Source organism: Bombus pascuorum, chromosome 1 (genome assembly GCF_905332965.1).
Source record: "Bombus pascuorum chromosome 1, iyBomPasc1.1, whole genome shotgun sequence".
In the NCBI taxonomy this organism is placed as follows: domain Eukaryota; kingdom Metazoa; phylum Arthropoda; class Insecta; order Hymenoptera; family Apidae; genus Bombus; species Bombus pascuorum.
The window spans coordinates 737172-759997 of NC_083488.1; the positions used below are offsets into that span (position 1 = coordinate 737172).

At 39.3% G+C, this 22826-nt stretch overlaps 1 protein-coding gene across 2 annotated transcripts; it reads right to left on the bottom strand.

Moving 5' to 3' along the window:
* Positions 1-1065: 1065 nt before the first annotated feature.
* On the bottom strand, positions 1066-21107 carry LOC132910875 (MAP kinase-interacting serine/threonine-protein kinase 1-like). Of its 2 annotated transcripts, none has more exons than XM_060967017.1 (5): positions 21078-21107; positions 10792-10929; positions 7364-7720; positions 6671-7241; positions 1066-6518 (listed from the first exon to the last, which is right to left on the bottom strand). In XM_060967017.1, the coding sequence occupies exons 2-5, from the start codon at positions 10883-10885 to the stop codon at positions 6056-6058; spliced, it is 1485 nt and encodes a 494-aa protein (XP_060823000.1). In that variant the 5' UTR covers positions 10886-10929; positions 21078-21107; the 3' UTR covers positions 1066-6055. The 2 variants fall into 2 exon arrangements, with proteins under 2 accessions (XP_060823000.1, XP_060822991.1); XM_060967008.1 differs by lacking the exon at positions 21078-21107 and adding an exon at positions 14435-15225.
* Between the last annotated feature and the right edge of the window lie 1719 nt (positions 21108-22826).

A 22826-nucleotide genomic window follows, 5' to 3' on the forward strand; every position in this document is an offset into this window, starting at 1 on the left:
ATAAATAATAATTTGTTAGTAAATAGATTTTTTTTGCTCCACGCGATAGGAAAGCGATACGTTTTAAAAATCGTATAAACTATACCGTTGATTTTCGATACACGTATGTTCGATTTGCCAATTAATCTATCTTTGGAAAAGCATAATTTAAAAGGTGGTAGTTTTTCTAATTGTTTGCCCATCGCGGATGGGTTGGAACCGTGAGAACTCGTTCGATCCATAGTTGTCCTCCTCGACCTACGGCGACGACGACAGTTACGTTTATCGAAGATCAGCTGTATCGTGTTAACACGGATGACAATCTATACAACGAAGGGGATAGAGGTGGGGATGTATTTGGTCGATACGCTCCGGAGCAATAATACGTGCACATTATAAATGAAAGGAAACAGGGATGGGGGTTGTTTCACCTGACCGCGTCTTGCGTTGCTTGCGTTCACCGATCGTCACATTCATTCACATACATCCTAATTTATTTTCCTCGAATTGCCACATCAGTCAGTTATTTTCGACCCAAGTCACTTCGAGGTCATGGGACGTGGGGCGCGGTACATGTTTATTTAAATTTAAGGAAACATTGCTATTAGCAAGTTTCACAGAGATAATCATCCTGACAATCGAATTTTCACCTTGAAATATCGTAACATTTTTCCGAGACATTTCTGTGTATCGTGACAAATCAAAAAATATTCAAGCGCGGAAGAGTTAGGTGGACACTCTGTATATTTAAGCTATGCAATTTCGAAGACGCTGAAAATCGAATTTCCAATTTTATAATCCAAAATGAACTTCTTCTTTTGCAGTTCAGTTGCATGTACTTGGAATTCAAATGGAGCACATTTTGATCAAAATTACAGAATCAAACCTTGACTTACGATTGAGTTTGAAATAAATTCCAAGGAATTAATCGGGAGAATCGTCGTACCGTGTGTCTTTTGTTCGACAACGATCGTGCCAACAAATCGAAGAAAGTATTCTCGTGGCAAGCAACAATACGTTCGTAGGCGAAGCTAAAAGGGTATAGCTATTAAACAGAAATGAGAAACATATGCGTATACGTGCTAGTTTATCGATTAAATGCTATTTTATTAGGAAGCTTACAAAGTTTTCATAAGACTTGCTCGCTTTTACACAGAAAAAACAATGCCGTTCGCAACTCGGACAATTCCAAGCGTTGAAAATGTTTCTCTTCCTCTCCCTCATTCTTTCTTTCACTACCCTCTCTCTCTCTTTATCTCGTGTCTTGAGTTCAAATTCCAGCCAAAATTACTTTGTAAGAGATTGTGTATTTCGGAAACTGTTTCTATTCGTACGATCGAAAAAACCATACATACATATGTATAGAGTTAGCAATAATGCTTCACACTTACAATATTTTCGTATGGTAAAATGCATTCTCTCCATTCTTACCATCATCGTTATCAGTTTTCTCTTTCTCGGTTGTTTGGTCGGTTTCCGTGCGGAAGAGAATCCTAAAATTTCGCGGTTTTTTTTTTCACAGAAAAAATGGACGAGCATCGTCCACACGGTCAATTTGTTACCTTTGACTCGATATAGCTGATAGGTAATGCAAAAATCGACGAAGGAGAGCAACGACGGGCTTCTTCGCGAATATTGATAAAACATAAAGGAATCGCAACACGCGCCCTCAGGCTTGCGAATAGCTAAAATAAGAAGCAGACGAGGAAAAAAAGAAAAAGAAAAGGAACTGACGTTCGTTTAAAAAACATTCGTAATATTCTTTATTCGTCTTTTAAGGGCCTTTTTTCTTTTTTCCTCTCTCTCCCCCTCTCCCCCTCTTTTTATACTGCTCTTTTGTATAATATAAAAAAGAACGTAACAAAAATGCTGCTTCTTCCGGGACATACAACAGCATACAACGCGCTTCTTTTTTCTTTCGTTTAAGATTAGGAACCGTAGTTCGAAGATGCAAGGGCGGTAACGCGAAACAAGATGGCTCTGCTGTGTATTGCCAGGAAGAAACTCACAAGTAACGTTGCGCATCTCATGCGTATACTGTGTTAGCATACCATTGGGATATGTTCGCAGTACTCTTTCACCGGTTCTTATAATTTTCGATCGATCGAAGATCGTCAACGTGCTGATTGTACGATCTATTAGAAAGTTACGCGCCGTTTAAATTTTAAGCGGGAATCGTTCAACTTCGAGAATGGGGAATATGCATGCGATATCTTAGTTTTTTCTTTATTGGAATAGTATACGCTTTAAATCGTTATATATCGCTCTGTTCGATGAACGAGCAAATGAAATTCTACGCTACAGATGCGTTTGCGTATACATCGTCCTAACACAAATACGAAACAATTATGAGACGCGCGAGTTTTTTTCACGATTTTTTTCGAAGAAAGACTCGTTGGTAGAGTAGCGCAGCAATATCTTACCTTAACTGTTAATTTTACAAACCTATACAAAGGTGTTTACCACTTCGCTTATAGGCTAAATATTGTTTCATCGTTCGAGCTTGCAATGACACACACGCATACGCATACGCATTAACGCACATACAAATATATACATACATTCGTACACGCATACAAAATACACATGCTCTCCAGCATGTACACTTTCGCACTCGGACGCAAATTCATTCGCGCTATTACAATTTATAGATCTATATTATTATGGCCATGGATCCTTAGTGCGATTCGGTTGCTTTCCTTACGCAAGACTTGTCGCTGCTCGTCCTTTACTCTACGTACTCTCTTCTTGCATTTCAATGTTCCTTCGACAAATTATTATCGATATATATCGCTAACATACCGATGATACACGTTTGTTACGACGCACGCTCGATCGATATCGAGATTTTATCGAGATGATTATCGAGATTTTATCGAGATGATGGCAATTTGAGGGAACGCTGATTGAACGAAATACTCTGTAAGAAAAACATACCGTGTGAAAAATGGATATCGGTCGAGAATGCATTCAGTTTTCATGAAAATATTGTATTACCAAGGCTGTGGTTGGTTACGCCATACGTTATTGTAATCGAACAAACGAAACGAGTAACAAAAATGCATCGCTAGAAAATCGAAAAAGAAAGATGCGTAGATCCTAAAGAAAGGCGTCCATTGATAACACATGACAATAATGCTGAGAAATATGTAACTTGAAAGATACGATCCCGCGCAAATGGTAACGTATTCTTTCGGTCGTCGTTATTCTCTTGTTCGCGCGCATACTCCTTCGGTCACGCGTCATCGTATTTTCCAATTTGTGAAAAAATTTAGGGGAAAAAAAAAAAGAAAAAGGAAGAAAAGGCCAAGAACTCGCGGTATATTCGTATTTCTTAATGGCTTTCGTGATTAAAATGTCACGGATGTAATTAACGTGTAATGCTTTTTTTCGTTTCTACGTCGTAAGCACATGCAACAACGATGCATGCGTATTCTTACATATCACTACGAGAAATCGCTAACGCTACTTTCCGCTAACAAATGTTCTCATTTTCAAGGGAATTGCCAATTTTCCTTGGAACTCGAAACATTTGGATGGACGAATTTGATGGTGTAACCATAACCAAACATTTGTTAACGATCGCTTATACACATTAGTCTCTGCGGCGTCTGTTGTCCATGGGATTCGAATAAAGTATGTACGTGTGTATGTATGTATGATGTATATGGCAAAATGATATCTGCTATAGGAGAGTTCTGTTTTACGATCCTCCATCGTCCTCGGGAGGAAAGTCTAACAATGCTGCTGTCGAGATATTTTCGTCGACCATTAGTCTGTGTATATGCAATGTATATTGTAATGTCATTGGACAAAGCTTTTCAGGGTTAATTCGTAAGAAGAAAGAACAAGTAACGATTAATTTTCAACCCTGGATGGACTTCGATCGCATACAGACATCATAAGCTCTTTTTCCTCGTTCTTTTCTTCAAACACGATAACGTGTATGTAATTTGTAACAAATTGCGCAGCTCATCGTAACTGCCCTGAGTAAAGAGTCTCCCCACCGTACAACGCGACTCTATGCGACTACGATACGTAAAATAAATCGTAGTCGAAACGAGTTGTTCGTTTACCGTTCGAAGAAAGATGTTCGTAATTTTTCATCGCTTCGTTCTTCATTATTATTTGCTTACGATATCGATCCGAGAGAACACGCAAAATTTTATCCATAAAAATGTTCCTTAGACGAGACAAAAGTTCTGCCAAACTTGACGATACACGACATTGGAAATTTGTAGCGTCGCGATCTTCTCTGCATCGTGTACCGCGAGGTAATGGGAATGCAAGATATTTACATTTCATGACAACGAAAATCATCAGACGGAACAAAAGAGATCGATCTTAATCGACAGAGTAGACGCGTAGTAGGTGGGCAGACGATAGAACGACGTTTCGTCGATAAAACTCTACAAAAATACGTAACAGTAATTAATTGGATGTGATATTCGTGTAATCTAGGTTCTTTAAGAAAGTTTGTCCGTTAACGTGCGTACGCACGCGCACGTTATCGTACGTCACTCTCTCTCCCTCTTCCTCACCTCTCTTTCTTTCATATTCCTGTACCATGTACTTTCCCTTCTCTCTCTTTCGCTCCGTATACTCTTAATCACTTACGACGCAGGTACAATTTTTTTCTGTATTTTTTTTTTTCTTTTTTTTTCCTTTTTGTTAAACTAATCTTTTAATCTTCCTTACGTACTAACTCTCTATGAAGGTGCTTAAGAGAAAATTACAAAAAATGGCCGTAGTTGTCGTCCCCTTTTTCCCTTCGATACAAATGCGCGTTGTTCCTTCCTTGGAATTTGCTTTACAGTATTTTCGAACTTACACTCTACTACGTTCTTAGAAACCTACTGAGCAAACTATTTGTAACATGCACCAAGATGCGCGGTTTACTCTTCTTACCGCTGTTCTTTTTTTTTTTTTTTCTTTTTCGTCCGAAGATGCGTTGCTGTTGCTGCTTTTCATAATTCTCGAACAAGTTATCGTTAAAAAAAGAAAAGAGAAACGTAACTCGGAGATATTTTGTTGAATAATAGCTATAGTTGCAAAAATATTTAAGGCCGAACTAAAAAGAAATTGATTTAATTAAAAGAAACGAAGCAAATATACGCGTATACGATCGATAAAAATATTCATCAAAATTACTTTTTATTTTTTTTATTTTTTCTTTTGCGTCTCTGTATATCCGTTTCGATAAATTGATATGAACGAGCATATACTATGTACTTTTCTAGATATCGTATAATAGCGAAAGTACAGAAACGTTGTATATCTAACGCGACTTATTTTTTATATTATGCTACATGTTCTCATCTAACAGATACCGACGGTGGAATGTACATATTACAAATTTGTTCATTTCTTTACGTTCCTTCGAGTTCTGTACTGAATGTAATCTGAACCAAAATTAAAAGACGCGCGATCGTTCAATTTTTCATATGTACATATGTACGTGTATCGAATCTGTGCTGCCTCTGCTTATGTTCGTTCATACTATTTAACGAATGTATCGTACGAAACAACATTCAACGAATAAACCGAACGAATAGCTTGTATCGATTTAAAACATTCGTAGCGCAAAGACGAGGAGCATATTGGACAGACTCGTCGAAACGAAACAGGAGCACAAAAGAAAAATGGAGATAAACATAAAGTTAAAGATATATTCGGACACGATATTTCTCTGAATTCTGTAGGAAATATAGAAATTCAGGAAAAATTATTGTCTGATCGAGTGTTGTGTATCGTTGGCGTCGCGCGTGGTTAATCGTGTATCGGAGCAAAGACACGTCGTTTTATGTCGTCGCTCCATGCGTTGCTGTATAGATATGCTCATGCGTGTAATAACCGTCGATCGTTGCGCGAATCATTGTAACGCAGCTCTTGTTATTTTTAATGAAACACAACCTTCGCTTAGCCAATCGTAATGTCGCACTTATGTCATTGTTACTCTTTGTCGATTAACGATAGATAACGTTACCGTACACGCTTTCTTCGTATCCGTGTAAACGTGAATTATACGCGCTACCAAGAAAGGAGACTATCGTTTCGTTCGTAGGAATGTCACCATTCAGCCACTAACGGACTCGATAACTGTTTTGTTGGTCTGACGATCGAGTAGATCGGAACGAGCTTTTAAACGGCGCTGCATCAGACGACTCTCGCTCGGCGGTGACAAACCAAACAGCTGAGGTACCGACGCGTCCTTGTACATCAATCGATTCTTTCCCGTGCTCTTCGAATCGGTCAGATCCGTACTCGAATGAATCGAACAAGATTTCAAGCGCGAGTTTACGTCAAATTCGTTCGAGGAATGAGTCGCGCAAACCTTACTGTGTTCCGATAATTCACTGTTCGAGTCGGACATGTGCCCGTAAGGATGGTTATCATCGTCCGTTGACGAAGTGGATAATCTTGGTTCCCTCTTCTCCGCCAAATTTTCCAAATTTACGGAAAAATGTTGAAGTATCACTCGATTAGCAGCCATCGCCGATTCGGCAAACGCTGACAGTTCTCTAGCAGAATTATTCCTCCTACAAAGAGAAACGTATGTGTTAATTTTATTTCTTACGTTTATTACGCATATTAGAGCATTACATCGAACTGATTCGCGACTGAAATTTCTTACGTCGATCGTTACAACTAGGTAAGATTGATCGATCGGTAAATGCCAAGAATAACTAACCTGATAATACTAGGAGTTGTGAGAGACTTTTCTTTATTTTCAACGGAGCTTGGGCCGGGATTGATCCACGGATGTTTCAGAATACTATCGGCGCTGAGCCTTTGATGGGCTTCTTTCACCAGCAAACCCCTGATCAAATCTTTCGCATCTTCCGAAATACACCTCCATTCGTTATCCGGAAATTCGTACCTGCCTTCTTGAATACTGGTAAATAGAAGTTTTTGGCAATCCTCGCAATTTTCTCCTCTCTCCCAACCACAATCGGATCCGCAATTCCCATAAAAGGGTGGATAACCGCAAAGGAGTATATACATAATCACGCCAAGACTCCAGAGATCGCAACGCTTATCGTAATAATTCGCTTCCCCGGTGAAAGCTCCCACAACTTCTGGAGCCATGAAGTCGGCGCTGCCGACTGGAGTTAAGAGTTGCGGTGTAGCTATAGGACTCGACAATGTATTGTTGAACTTGATACCCGAACCAAGATCGAAGTCGCATAATTTAATCGGTATGAGCTTATCCGGACACACGCACAAAATGTTTTCGGGTTTCAGATCCCTGTGGGCGATACCTGATAAAAGCAAAGATAACGCATTCGTTAAGAGGATAAACTCGGAGGTGCTGCATGTAGATACCGTAATCACATACCGGATATGTACTTAATTAAAATAATTCAAACAAGAGTGACTTTACCTTTCTTGTGAAGGAAATTTAACGCGCTTGCGAGTTCTTGAATTATTTCACTGGCTTCCCGTTCGCTGAAATGAACTCTTTCTTGTATCCGGCTCAACAGTTGACCACCGTTTATTTTCTCGAATACCAGATAAAACTTTTCTTCGTCTTCGAAAAACTCGATCAATTGAATGATATTTGGATGGCCCTGGCAATGATGAAACGTTTCCACTTCTTTGAACACACGTGCTCGTGCGTGACCGGGAATCTTGTCGATAATTTTAACAGCATAATCCAGATCGGTATAAAGCGACCTACAAGTTTGAACTGAAGCGTAAGCTCCTTCTCCAAGAACCTCGCCAGTCAATTTGTACAGTTCTGAAACAAACACACGGTCGTATTTTAATACTAATTTTATAACTGCAGTGATATAACGATAAATTAAACGTAATAGAATAATTTCTAGAACAGAGAGAAATATAGAAAGGAATATAACATAAGAGGGGAGAAGGGGATGGAAACGAACAGGGAAGGAGAGGCTGGATCAGAGAGAGAGAGAGAGAGAAAGAGAGGAGCGAGGTTGACCAAAAATAATCGCATCGCGTCACGTACGCCAAAACGAACAGAGTTTCGTAGTAAGCACAACATCCTTTATTATCGCGTTTATCGGAGTAACTCGTGCTTTATTCGAAGCAAAGATCGCCAGTACAGCTTTCGGAAAATGCCCGACTTAAAATTAAAATTCGGATCGCGTCTATTCTTCTCCATTTGTTCTATAGTGTAATTAACATTACGATGCGTTATCGGAGTTCGAAGAAACAAAAGATGCCGTTAGATAATGATTCTAAAAAGGATCGATCATAGCCGAGCTCCGCGATATAGCGCGATCGATCGTCTAATCGGAAGAGTATCAACGAACGAAGGAAGCATCGTTAAGAGTTTCGTACGCGTATTATAATTGATATATTCTTTCTGTTTTTTTTTTCCTGACCGAGAACTTTCGATCTCCGTTAGCCGTTGGCCGACCCTCTCTCGTCGCGTGTCCGCTTGCTTCTTGCTTCCCCAATAACGCAATAACACGACGCTTCCGTTTCATTCTATACGGTTGCTCGTTCGTTTGTTCATTGGCTGGTTTCAACGTTACAACGTTACGTCGCTTCGGTGTGTATCGTAAGCTGCTATCAACTCTCTTTTTACCTTTCCTTTTCTGTTCCCTAATCAACAGTTTTGCTCTCCCCTTAGTTCCCACCCATTTGCCTCTCGCGCCAAAGATACGATTCTCTCTCTGCTTGGCAACACCGCCGACGAATACCTAGCAACCAGAAGCCGATAATACATTTTCATGCCTCCACCGTCTCTTCACTGCCTTTCCTTCTCCCCCTCTATGTTAAATTGCACCGCCGCACCGATTCTATTGTACACATACACATGGCATATATTCTTCGATCCGACGTCGTGATGCATAACCTATGCGTCTTATTTGATTCTCGTAACATACACTTAACATGTAATGTGTATTTACCAGTGATATTTCTATGATCCTTGTTAACTAGTTTCCTATTACGAGTAAATATAATCGACGATACAGGGAAACGGAACACTTTGTAAGTTTGCAAATTTTAGCATATTTAACGAGTACGCGTTAGAATACACGTGACTGTTGATCACACAAGCATTTGATCTGCCTACGATAACGAACAAGGGACCGCCTGAGACAAGAAGCTGCGAGTTACGAGACTCCCCCGACTGGGAAATATCAACAAAGCGAGAGTGTATCCAGGACCGAGTAACACAGAGATATAAAATTTTTACGCGAAGGAAAAATCAAAGTATTTCGTAGGAAGAAGATTATTTCGTAACAATAAAATTGTGAAAACTACGAAAGAATTACGGTTAGAAGATGCGTGTGTACGCGAGAGTAAACGGCGGAAAGAATGGGGAGAAAGGATAACAAAGATTAGAAAGAGAAGGTAGAAATCTGAAGAGGCGATGGAGGAGCTTGAGACTCGAGACGTATCGACGAGTTAACCCGTGGCCCAGATTTGAACGTATACGGGTGCGCTCATGCCTAGTTTACCACTAGCAATACGAAACGGAAGCTTCTCGAACACTGTGAAATTCTACTACTCTACCGAACTGTACAAAATCGATCGTATAGCGTGACATAATAGTTTCGACTAATCGACTCTGCTAGTAATTTTTCAAAAGGAGGTTGTATTCGTTCGATCCAATTCTAGAATACACGGTAGACGAACTAAAAACCGAATTAAACGACGCATCGTCCAAACAATCCAATAAAATAAATACGTTTTGTTATTCGCGTTTTAGTTTGTCCGATATCTTGTTCTTCGCGACTATTCTCCGATCTTAAACCGTCCGAAGCCTTACGTCGCTTCTACATCGACGTTTAAAGCTCGATTTAATTTTTACTTGTAAGGTACTTGGTGGCCCTTGCGAGTGGCCCCGAAATTACGTCGCAATTCAATTCATGGATACATCGATCCTCTATCAGGCGTTGTCTTTTTGTTAGATAGGAATCGCACCGTACTCTTTACAGGCAACAAAATTGTCTAAATAAGCTTATTATAAACGTTAATGATCTTTACTGCGAATAAATCAACTTTTTCTGTACTTCCTACGCGTTCGGACGTGCTTTACTTTCTATTCCCCCGAGCTAACTACTTTTCATATTGCAGCGAGCAACGTATTTACTATAGGCAGCACAGTCCGTATATATTATTATTATTATTATTACGAGGAAAAAATTGAGATTGCGCGCATAATCGATTAATATATTCGTTTCGCATGAATTTCTCCAAGATTCTAAATTTGTATAGGATAACATACCTGCGTGAGGTGAGTCATCGAAGCACGAGTGACAGATCGTTAACACAAACACGTGCCCGCAGTCAAACAACGAATCGACTGTTTACTATTATTTGCATTTCTACCTTGCCGTAACCCACCTTCATCAATCTTTGCACTCTTTTCCTTTTTTTTCTTTTTTTCCCGTTGATTTTCGTACTATACGATAACATAATGGTACGTGTTGGAAACATCTTTATATCGTACTTATATCGCTCGACCGAAGTAGCCGAATTAAAACTACGTACATGCGATCTTTGATAGGTATGTACATCGAATCTCGAGATCAACCAATGAGAAATTTTTCAAAAATATATACGTTTATGAGAAGAATTACTCAATAATCGCTATGCGATAAATGCGCGATAAACTATGCGTATGTTGTCGTTGGTCGAACGACGCGCACGCTATTCGATCAAGTCGACCAGGAAGAAATTCTTTACTGCTCAGCCAACGACGCAAGAACGGTACCGAATATTCGATTAACCATCCACCATTATCGATATTTATCACAGCGCAAGAGTCTACGAGGTTTTTCATTTTCTCGCAGTGTGTCACGAATCTTTCCGTAGATGAAATTTTACCTTGAAAACAAGCTGACATCAAAGACGATCCAGAGCGTTTCTTCTTGCGTCTTTTGCGCCTAGCTTCCTCTTGTCGAGCTTGCACGGCGCTCATTGCTTCTCCCGTAGTATTCACAGTCTCTCTACAACTTGCTTCTTCTAAAACAAAAAAAAATTGTTAATCTATGTTCGATTAATTGCAAGATATTCCAAGACTAAACACATATAAACGTATATGGTTAAACGTTCATACGAGAATGTATATATAATATCGTGATATAGTAATAACTAAATTATAGTATAGATATAAATAATATGGAAATCATGTGGGAAAACGAATAGAAAGTGTTGCTGTTCTTCGTTCGTTATTTTCTCGTTTTATAGAGTACATGAAAAAACATAGTCGCAAAATTAAGCGATGAATATCTGTTCGAAATGAACTATGTGTAAATTGTTATAGAATTAGAAACGAGCCGTGTCTCGTGTTTTATAGCTACAGTAGTAATTATCAGGGGCAAACGAAGAATAATAAAAACAGAAAGAAAAACTGACAGAGAGTATAGAAAAGTAATATGTAGACAAATTTTGCAAAGTCTCGATATACGATAATATGCGGGAATTAGGCAATTCTTGTTTATCCGTGAAAACAATTTTTCGAGAATCAACCGATCAAGTACATACATACATACGCGTGTACATAGATACATACAGGCGACAATCCCACGCGTTCATTAACGCTGTATCAAACGCGACACGGCTTGTTTATTCGTGCACGTATTTAAGTGCACGAAAATATTAAGAATCTGAAAAAAATACAAGTTCGCAAACACCAGTACATTACGCATTTCGCTCGATACATATTAATAATATTTTGGATGATTACGTTATTTGATTCATTCCTATAACTGAATATATAAATACATCTTTACGGTCGAGTTAACACGACTTCTATCTACTGCCATACAGTCTCTCGAAGGAAATTATAAAATGTCGATAGAGTCTTCGTTGGCCGTGATATACACGTGCAAGCGAAGAAGGCACGACGAATTTTGTAAATAATCCGACACGTTGAAACACGAAGCTAGTTTAAAAAAAATTTTTTTTTTAACACGGCTTTCCGATTTAGGTGCACAACGAGTTAGCGAGAACCATGTAAAACTATCTGTCGTTACGCTAGAAAAACTAGGATTAAAAATTAAGCGGGGCGTCGAAAATTAGCATAAAAGATGTTTAAAAGGTCAAGATCAAGTTGACTAGACGCACGAAGCTGTTCGATGAAATATGAGGAATCGCGCGTGATCACCATATTTGCCGACAACGCGTGGGTCATCGAGTAACACCGCGTGTGCAAATATGTATTTAATGAATCGATAAAGTGCGGCGATCTTTGTTCCGATTTCAAACTCACGAGTCTAATTTAAACGAACCGATCAACGCGCCTTTGAATCTGTCACGAACAAAAGTTGCGTTTATTGGCGGAAAGATCCGACCGAAAGATACATTTACTTTCAATATGCGATCGAATAAAGGTTATCGCGTTCCGATATCGTAAATTTTCTCGCTACGAAGATAATCGCAATCTCAACGTGCCAAAAAATGATTTAGCCCCGGTCAAATACAACGGACATCGTGTAGTTAATCGCTAATGCTGAACCGAATCGCAATTTGGCCAAGAGCGAACGCGTATACTCTTCTGTTGTCTGTATCAACGATGCGATGCAACGCAATGAAACTCGATGCAAGAAGAAACACAACCAAGCACGGCAAGTACTAAGAGCTCAGGGTTCAATGACTGGCACAGAAAAGGAACGCCGCCATCTTACGCGAGATATACACACGTACGATAATGTTGCTGTATCCGCAAAACCAGCGACGATCGTCGATTCAATATAAAAAATCTAAACGTAAATCTATATATATACCTATGTATATATAGAGAACGAGGTATATTTTCTTTCTCGTCTATGAATTTTCACGAGGAAAGAAAAGAAAAGTGGAAAATAGAAAAAACGCCTTCTTTACGAAATGAGTTTCACTCTTGAACGTTTGTCTAATGTCATTTCACGCTTGACAATGTGTACATGTAATATACACGAACACTGTATTCTAACTTTAACGCATTTCAAGGTTAAAAATTCTCCGATGCTTGCTCTTCGACGGGTGTAGCAACAACTAATTCTCTTTTCCTTTGCGGTAATATGTTTGGTGTTTTCTGCGAAAATTTTCAAAACGACCAATTATGGCGTACGCGATATCAATTAGAAAATTTTTACCTTACGATTACGTTTCGCATTTCGAAAGAAACCATTCTCTTTAAAACGAAGAGTATTTACTAACGAATTTGACATGCGCGCGAGGATCTCTCCTCTTCTCTCTCCCTCTCTCTCCCTTCTTCCATTCTTTGTTTGGGTTACCCTTACCGACACCCTTTGCGATTTGCGTCCAACTCGAACGCGAACCGACTAACCCACTTCGACCCTCAAAAATAATTCAACGATGCACGTTGCGTCTTAGCGTCATGTCGCGCTTTGATCCGGCTATGCTTCGTTTTCTTTCATAATACGTATCAACTTTTGCACCCTTCGCTGCACTTTGTCTCGCTGTACATTTTCGTTTCTTATTCCTTCTTACCGATATTCCAAATTTACATATTTTTATACGTTATAATTTGTTCGATTTCGACGTACGAGAAACGATTTTACAACGAAACATCGAAACAAACGATCGAAACGATGAAAAAATACGAACAAAGTACACATAAGCGAAATGCTAAGAATAACCTATTACACGCGTCAAAATAACGAGATAAAATACGTATGATATAGTGCGATCCATGTGTGTATATGTGTCCATTTTGATACTGTCAAGTTTTTCAATTGGCATTTTTAGGCGTAGACATATACGTACATACATGAAGTAGTTAAAAGGAGAGTTGGAACGGTACAGTTTAAAAAAGAAAAAAACGAGAAATGTAAAATTGTATGTAATATAAATTAAGTAGAATTATTGTAAATGTTTAATGACCGTTGGAATTATATGGTCGTAACTTATACAAAAATATACAATACTACAAGCCCTAACCTACAAGACTAAGTATGCGATAGAGATTTTATTTCGAGTTTTAATTTTCGCGATAGGAACAAATTTAGAACGAATTTAAACGAAAGGTTCTAAGATAGAAAACTCGAAGCGGAGAACACTGGGAACACGGTGCACCGGCTTCGAGAAAGTTCTTCCGTCAACCGACTTCGATTGTCACGTCCCGCGTTTCTCTACGCCGATTGAACTTGAAAATTTCTATCACCTCGCGCGATTGCTTATTTTACACGTTTTCTTTCCTTTCTATCCAAATCGTATATAGTCGATTAATTTAACAGTTAACGATCGAAATATTTTTTCTTTTTCTTCGACCAATGATAAAGCTCGCACGAAACGAAAACGGATATCGCGATGAAATTTATTCGAAACAAAGTGTCGCGTATCGAAAAGTACAGAGGAAAAGTTCAATACAAACGGATGTTCGTCCATTTCGCCGCATTGTTTTGGTTGGTTCGTGACATTACCAGCAATGTTAAAATTGCCTCGAATGATTTTGGTATGTCATATCGTTGCGATCGCGCGTTTGGTTCGAAGTAAATATTTGGACAAGGAAAGATATTCTTACCTCTTGTAACTTCTTGACTCCCGTCTCCTCGTTCTTCCAAGATTTTCTCCACCATTTTTGCACGAAACAATTCCACTTAGCTTCGATGGTTTAATAACCCAAATAAAAGGGTAAAAGAGGAAAATGTATTTGTCGTTCGAAGCAAAATTTTATTCCGCTCCTTTATCGTCTTCTTCGAGTCTCCTTTCCGTTTCGTTTAGCGAACAGCAACGAAACTCTTTCTTCTCCTCCTATCTCTTAATCCGATATCAATAATTATAAAAAAGAGTCAGTCGTATATACAAAAACATGTAAATCCACTAAGTTACTGATATAATCTTCTTTCCCACTATTTCAATTTCCCAAACCACTGTACGTTGCTTTCTTCGATCCTTTCTCTTCTCCCTTTACCGACGTACTCCCGTTTTTGCTTTCGCTCTCTATCTAGCTCGTTCTCGATGTTTCTGTTCTCGGGATAATTCGATGTATATCAGTGTCGGTATCACAGATATAAATAAATATATAAAGACTATTTCTCTGTTTCTGTAGCTCTCGAGATTTACAGAAGCGACAAACGATGCTACCACTATGGTAGATGATACGCGTCGTAGCTGAATCGTTTGAATAAATACTATCACAGACTTAAACACTGCGCGCCTTTTCCTCCCTTTCTTCTATTTCTACCTCTTCACTGTCTTCAGAACTATAGGTATACGAATAAATAGTTCTATCGTCTTGCCTATCACTTTCCAACCGATGAGACGTTCTGTCAGCGGATAAATCTTCTCCGCTGGAACTAAACTCCTCTGCACAACAACTCCTCCTCGATCTCTTCTCTAACGTCGAAACGTTCGGCTACTTCTGTACCCTTGAATCTTCTGCTCGTACTCCGAGACTTTTCGCCGGATAAACTAAAGTTTTTCCGTATACGAAAACCTCGGCGGATGGTCGCTGTTCCGTTGTCGGTATCGCACAGCCTTTCGCACGTAGCGGTAGCCCGGCTCGGAAGCGCATTAAAAATCCTTCAGCTAACACATCGAGTCTTTCCTTTTACCTTCCCTCACTGCTCGGCAGTTGGTTTCCGACTGAACTCTGCAAGATGGCCACTTCGCTTACTAACAGCCTGTCCCCCACTCCAACCTCGCTGTTCTCGTCCCGGCACTCCCGGCAGCATCGATGTCCGCTGCTCCTACCACGCTCGCGCCCTTCTCTCTAACCTCCCCACTCCCGGGTCGTTTTACTTCTACGTAGGATCGGGCGACTTCGTCGACGCCCTCTGAAACGACGCCGCGTCACGTAGCTTCTAGCCAGGGGTTCTCGAACGCTTCCAACTACACTCGCGTAATTACCGAATCGTATGATGCAATCTTTACGTGATTTGCAATTCTATTTTCAATGAATTCATCATCGATATTTTATAATTGAATACTTACTTGACATTTGCTTGTTACCATGCAAATTTCGCTTAGAAAGTTGTCCTATGAATTACGAATCGCGATCGAAAGTAGTCGTAAGTTAGTTAATACTCGGGCTAACAATAGGAAAATTAAACGTTAAAAACACTTTCCGCCTTTCTTCCTCTCTTTCACTCGTCGACATTGCTTTTTCCTCTATTTCCTTGAATAATAAATCGCCGAAGAACGCTTGAGAATCACTGATTCGCTCTCGTATGTTTGGAATCGACTTGCCGGTAATAACGCCATTTCATACGTAATATTCATCGTAAACGTTTTTACTAAGAGCTTGGACACAACGCATTTTTGGAGTGAATGATGTGATTATATTCTCGAAATGTTTACGATCTAGCATCATTTATACCCACATTATATAGGATGAGTGCCAGATAAACGCAGGGGAACGGGAAATATCGGCGGGTGATTGCGACGTGCGTTGTTTTAGGAAGAGATGCGCGCGCACAATGGCCACGTATAACATCACGCGACATAGAAAAAGAATCGAGAGAGACGACCGAGAGAGAATACATACTCGGTTGTTCATAGCGTGTGTGTGTGTTTTTGTTGTCGTTGTTGTGTGTGTGTGTGTGTGTGTGCGTGCCCGCGCGAGGGAGCGTCACGGCGAGATGAAACACCAGGAAAGAAGACAAAGAAAGAGGTATGTATGGAAAAGAGAAACAGAAAGAGATGGACGCAACATCGTCGAGTTCTATAGTGGTTGAAACACACACACACACGCATAAGAGCGCTTATAATTTTTACGCTACGCGCAGACTCGTGTTGACTATCGAAGTTTGTTTTCAATCAGCCAGCATCGCGTGAACTTGTTGCCCGTATAATTGGTATAGTATTGCGTGGTAAGTTTATTAGCCGTATTCTTATATTACGTAAGGTTGTAAGGTCGATTGTTTACCTGGATGTTTCAGCCACCGTTTTACATATTTGACTCCAACTTCGATATTGTCTTGAAGAAAGTTTAATGAACAAAAGCACATCATCGTTGCATCATCCACATCATAGATGTGATAATCAACCAGATATCGATCGTATCACATCGAATTAACAAATCGAGAAAAATGTTCGATCGTAGAAGGAGCATATATACTTTACGTACATCTTTGTACAGCGCGTTTGTATAAAAGAATAGAAAATTCTTTTGGCTTTTTATACAATTTTATGAATTATCGCTTGAAAACAATGTGTAATTTGAACATCGAGGAGATTTAATCGTCGATCAGAATCAACAAATATTATTACGTAAAAATGGAATGCATCGAACGAGTTTTTACGCTCTTACCCTGAGAACGCGATTTCTTGTCTAAACAGAAAATTTAAAGGACAATGTTGTTCGGTCGCACAAAATAACAGCATAAACCGGTTTCTGCACGTGGCAAGAGTTGCTCGATCGTGCCCGGTGAACCGGCAGCACCCGACTACAATACCTACCACCATGCCATCGATTTACGTAACTTTCTTCCACTTTTGACACACATTCCTCCCTACGTTATTTTGACGTTTCACGATGACGAAACAGAAGATAAGGCCAAATGTGCGTTTGACTACAACGTGGAAAGGAGTTTAAGGGTTGCGGGTTATGTAAGTATATATGTACGTAACTTGAAGAGGCTTCGTAGCTATGAATAATAAACGAAGGAGGGCAATGTAAGCAGGTGCCAAAGGGGAAGGCGTAATCGCGAAGAAACCAAGGATGAAAAAAGATAACAAAAGTTAAATTTTCAAAATGGTCACTGCTAGTTTATAATCGTTTTTCGAGTTGTCTCGATTCTGGCACGCGATGTCGACTATTTTAGATAGAATCGATCGTTTAAATCGATTTGGAATACACGTATTTATAACGGCGACGTTAGGAAGCTCCATTGCTACAACTCATCGAACAATATCTGTAAAACCAAGGAGGTGACCACGAAACTGTACTGGTAAAAATTTATCTAATTACTTCAAGTTCTATGTATAACACGATGAAATCATCGAGAATTCATTAATTTTAACGAGTTTGTATCACTCTTCGGTAGCCAGTGACTCATCCAAATGGGATTATCGCTATACTCTATCTTTTATCGTCTAACGAAGCGAGAGAAACGCGCGTTGCAAACTTGTACTGCGAATTCACCTAGTGCCGTCTTTCAAAAATAAACGAAATTTTGGATAAATAGCAGCGATATTTGGTTCTTGAATAGCTGATCGAATTGGCAAGCTGTTATCGTTAGAATTCGATTTCGAATAATGGTTAAACAGGACATTTAGTCTAGCGGTGAGAGAAGAAAACAGATAATGTGAACGACGTGTGTATTACATATCCCGTGTTAATAAAGTTAAAGCAGAACAATTACGGTGTGATGCAAGACGCGCATACTGTGTTATGTAATTTGCCAAGCCGATCATCACTCGGAGCGAATTGTTCATCTCTCTAAAACTTTTATTCATAAGCTTATGGATGTTTTTGAATGAAGGTATGGCCTATTTATTAGAAGCAGGATCGTCTGACGGTTAAGAAATAGGTTATGACGATTCGAATTTGAATGTCTTGGCGTCTAATATAACCTTTAATAAGTCGAGGAACAACAACGACAATAGGTTATGAAAACCGATAAGATAGTTTAAACGAAGTAGATAGATTTTCAAAGTTTTACGTAATATAAATCGTTGGATAAAACAATCGATATTAATACGGGGAAAAAAAAAGAAGGTGATAAATACGATAGAGAGCGGAAAAGAATCGAATTTGTTGAAATTACGCTACTCGTTTAAAAGATTGCGACAAGTAATTGTGATTTTCTTGTTTTGAGTGTTCGCACATGGCTGTGCGAATTCGCGAAATATTTCGAAATATTTTCGAAAAGAAATTGCCGTCGAATAAATTTTCTCAAGAGCTAATTGATTCACAAGCAACGAAGATAAAAGGAGCGAGAACGATATACTCGACGAGCGTCGATTGTCGAGCGTCGAGCGTGAAGGCATGATTTCACGCAGCACGTGGATCCACGATTCAGGGTCAAATAATAGGACGCGCAAAAGTTTCTTTGTCCAAGGTCTTCCGCATGATATTCAGTTTTGGTTGACTGTTTTATCACACGAAATTTTACACAACACCTTCGACGCTTTGTATTTTTTGTTTAAATGGCAAACTTATTTATGCTTGAGAACCGATAAATTACGTACAGATTTATATCTGCCTATACCTACTCAAGAAGAGAGCGATGATTCTAGATATATGTTTGGTTATTACAACTAATCTAATTCTATTCGATATCATAGTAAAAAGATATCAACGCACAAAAATTCAGAACTCCTTTTTCAAAGTTTCATCCTTTTGATTCGCCAGGACAATGTATATACGCGCAATATTCGCACATTTCGTATCGTGTAAATACATAAATGTATGTATATGTAATTCATTACTTGTTATCTTAAGATCAAAGGGACGTGTATATATATATCGGTTGATAGATATTATCGAATGGTATCGAGAGCGAGAGAAAGAGGGAATGAGCACCTTGAATAGTGTAGAGTATAGAATGTAGAAAGCAGTATTACCAAGAGAGAGAGAGAGAGCGAGAGCGAGAGACGGAGAGAGAAAAGTATCGGACATCGAAAAAGATTTTTATTTGTAATTCCATTGTTAGGTATTGCTTAAAGTTCTCGCTAAATTTAGTAGATTCTTACGACGACGAATAAGACGCGGAAATAATTTAGTTCGTTCGTGACCGCATCGGTACAGTTAGTAGCAGAATTAATTGCAAATCCACGTTTTCGCGAGCAAATTAATCAAGGTCTTAGTTTATAAATCGAGCCGACATTTATAAACACTTAGTAAACTGTAAATTAAGCAGTGGATACGACAATTTCGATGATTAAGAGTGTACGGTTTGAAAAACGGACGAAACCATCCTGCGTGAAAAATGCCAACGAACTTGCTTGACCCGAGAGAAAGACCAGTGACCTGATCTGGTATCGATCACACATCAAATTTTCTACGATTCTGCGTTTCGTAGCTTTACTGTATTCCATGTTTTTCGCCGATCGGATCGCTAAAACATCAAACCGGTACTATCCAATGGCAACTTCGTATTTGCCAGTTTCTACGATCTACCCTGTAGGCTCTGTAGCCTTGACTTTATTGTAGCAAACGCGTACAGATTTACATACGTATGTGCCTAAGTACCTTTATTATGACTGTGTCGCGATATCGCTATCTCTTTCCCCTCCGCCCCCCCTTTTTTTTTGTAGCAACGACATGCAAATTATATTCATCAGCGAAACTTGTCGCACGTATCCGTCTCTTCTTCTTTTATCTTATTTCCCAGAAACGAACATCCTTATAGATTCGCCTTCGTAAGGATCCTTTTTGCGCTGACGCGTAATGTACGTACCACTTAGGTATGTGCATACGATCAACGATGTCTCGTGACAGTTCAACGCACACCAAATAAAAAATGGAAAATGGTAAATATTTTCTGCGGAACGGGCGTGATAAGATTAAGCAAGTGGTGTTTCTTTTTCGCCTCTTGCGATGTACAAAGCGCGATTCCTTGCGATAAAGACGAACTGTTGAACAATCGAATCGAAGGCAAATTCGCGAATAGATAATGAGAATATTAGGAGTGAATCAAAGGCGAATACCCGAATAGAAATGCAGCGAGGTCCGAATTGTCGGATAATTTTCAAAGATTCGACATTTTGGACGAATCGTATTACGTGTAATCTGACCTATTACGAGAAACGAGATAACGAGTTCGTTTCGCGCCATATATTCGTATACTTGCTGCGCGGCATTGACCAGAAATGTTTTTACAAAACAGATTTCCGAGAGAGAGAAGAGAATAACGTTGCTTGCGCGTTGGTATTCTTACGATAAAATTACACAATTTTGCACGACACGATAACGTCGTTATCGATAAGCTTGTAAATAAACAATAAGTTCTGTAATCTATAGCAAGTTTACGAAATTGTTGCATAAGCGTCCTACATAATCGAAAATTATTTCCAATAATACACCATAAACTGAAACGACGATTAGACGTTTCATCGGATATCTCTCTAGACCTTGATACGATTCGCTTTCCGGTGGAATCATTTGATAGATATGGAAACGATTGAAAGGATTGAATCGATACGATCGCTTGTAACCGAGCAGGCGGACTCAGAAATGCCGAATATCGCTGAATTTTATATTATATTATACTACGTACCTTTCGGACGGTCGAACGAGTCGCAACGAACACACCAGTTAGCATAAACGATATTTATAACGATATGTTAGGCACGGGACTCGTGCCAGACGCGTAAAAGCGATTTGGACCCGTTTTACTCTCGAAAACGAGCGTTTCCCGCGCATCGTCGAAAATTTGCTCGCGATCTGCACACCTGTTCGACTTTCCGTGTCAAAACTCGAACAAATACAAAGAAACGCGGCTGATCTTGTTCGAAAGCTATATCCTCTCGGATTTTCAAATATCTTCTAAAGCTCAACATCCTGAACAGCTTTTTCCTATACGTGTATATATATAACAGACGGTCGGCCATAGTTTCTGAATTATACACAAAAATATCTCGCCGCACGGTTTTAGTTTTCAAGCCGAGTTGGATCGGTAGTATCAGAGAGGAAATTACCTCTCTGGTAGTAGATGGTAGTAAGGGCCGCTGCGTTTAACCGCATTTAACCGGGCATCGTTTAACTCTTAATTAAGAATGAATCGTCACTCTGTTTCAATCGCGATACAGCCAAGTTCGTTGCTTTTTGAAGAAAAGGAATTGTTTACGAGTTTCAAACTTCCCGTGCCATGTGATTCCAAACATTAACGTTTTTTTCTCTTTTCTACATGTTTTTTATCTTTTTTCAACTTAGCGAGATTCAATGACTCGACTATTCGATCGTACCATGTACTACTAATAAAGTATAGCTTGAAAGCTAAGGCCCAGCGGCGATATATTTTTACATGTAACTGAAAAACTAAGGCCGATCGCCGATTATACGTATAGGAGAAAGTTGTTTAGAACGTTGAGCTTCACGACGTATTTGAAAATCATCGAAATCGAAGAGAAACTAGGTTTTAGACAAGTTCACCGAAACATGATTTCATGCGTTCGATATACATGTACATAATAAGAAAACTGTCGTTAGAAAGGAAAAGAGAAGCGTTCTTTTGTTGTACAGGTATCTTCTGTATTGTTACGTATACCCTAGTCGGCCTTTTTCGTTCTTTGGTGTAGATATACAATCGTCGTTTATTCCCCCGTTATTTATTCCATTCTAGCGAATGACAATGCCGAAATATTGGCACTGAATAAACGCGAACCAAATATTTTGCATGAATTTAAAATTAACGAATTGAAATTAATCAGAGACATTTTTCCGTTAAAACGGGCGACGGATGGAAAATGCTTGTCGTTGTTCGTACATCTCAAAACGTAAGTACATACATTGTATAATCGGACGCCAAACGCGTAGTTGCATAGTTATTTTCTGACACTAGCGTGGACAAGCAAATATACCGTGTGAGTGAGCGATGGAAGAACTTTGTACAATGCAGAGTCGAAGAAAATGTTAGCGTAAGGAATGCGGGCCTGATTAATTATTTCGTATAGACCCAATAAAGTTATAACGATGACGAGTACCGCGTGTTAGCCGAAACTATCGTATATGTATGTATATAAATAAAAGAATATAGCAACGCGTGACGGTGAACGATAGAAAGCACGTATCTATCTGTGTAAGCGTAAGACGGGAGGAAAATGATCCACGCAGAAAATTAGCTCGAGCGCGAGCAAATCCGAGCAGCCTCGATTCGATACGACCAGACACGACGACGAAATTTAAAATAAACGCTTATTCAAACTATTAGTGCACGTCGTTGTGTTCGCGATAGAGCAGTAGCATTCGCATTGTATGCGTGATGAGATGATCGCTATAATCAAAGACGGATTTCGATGGTTTTAAG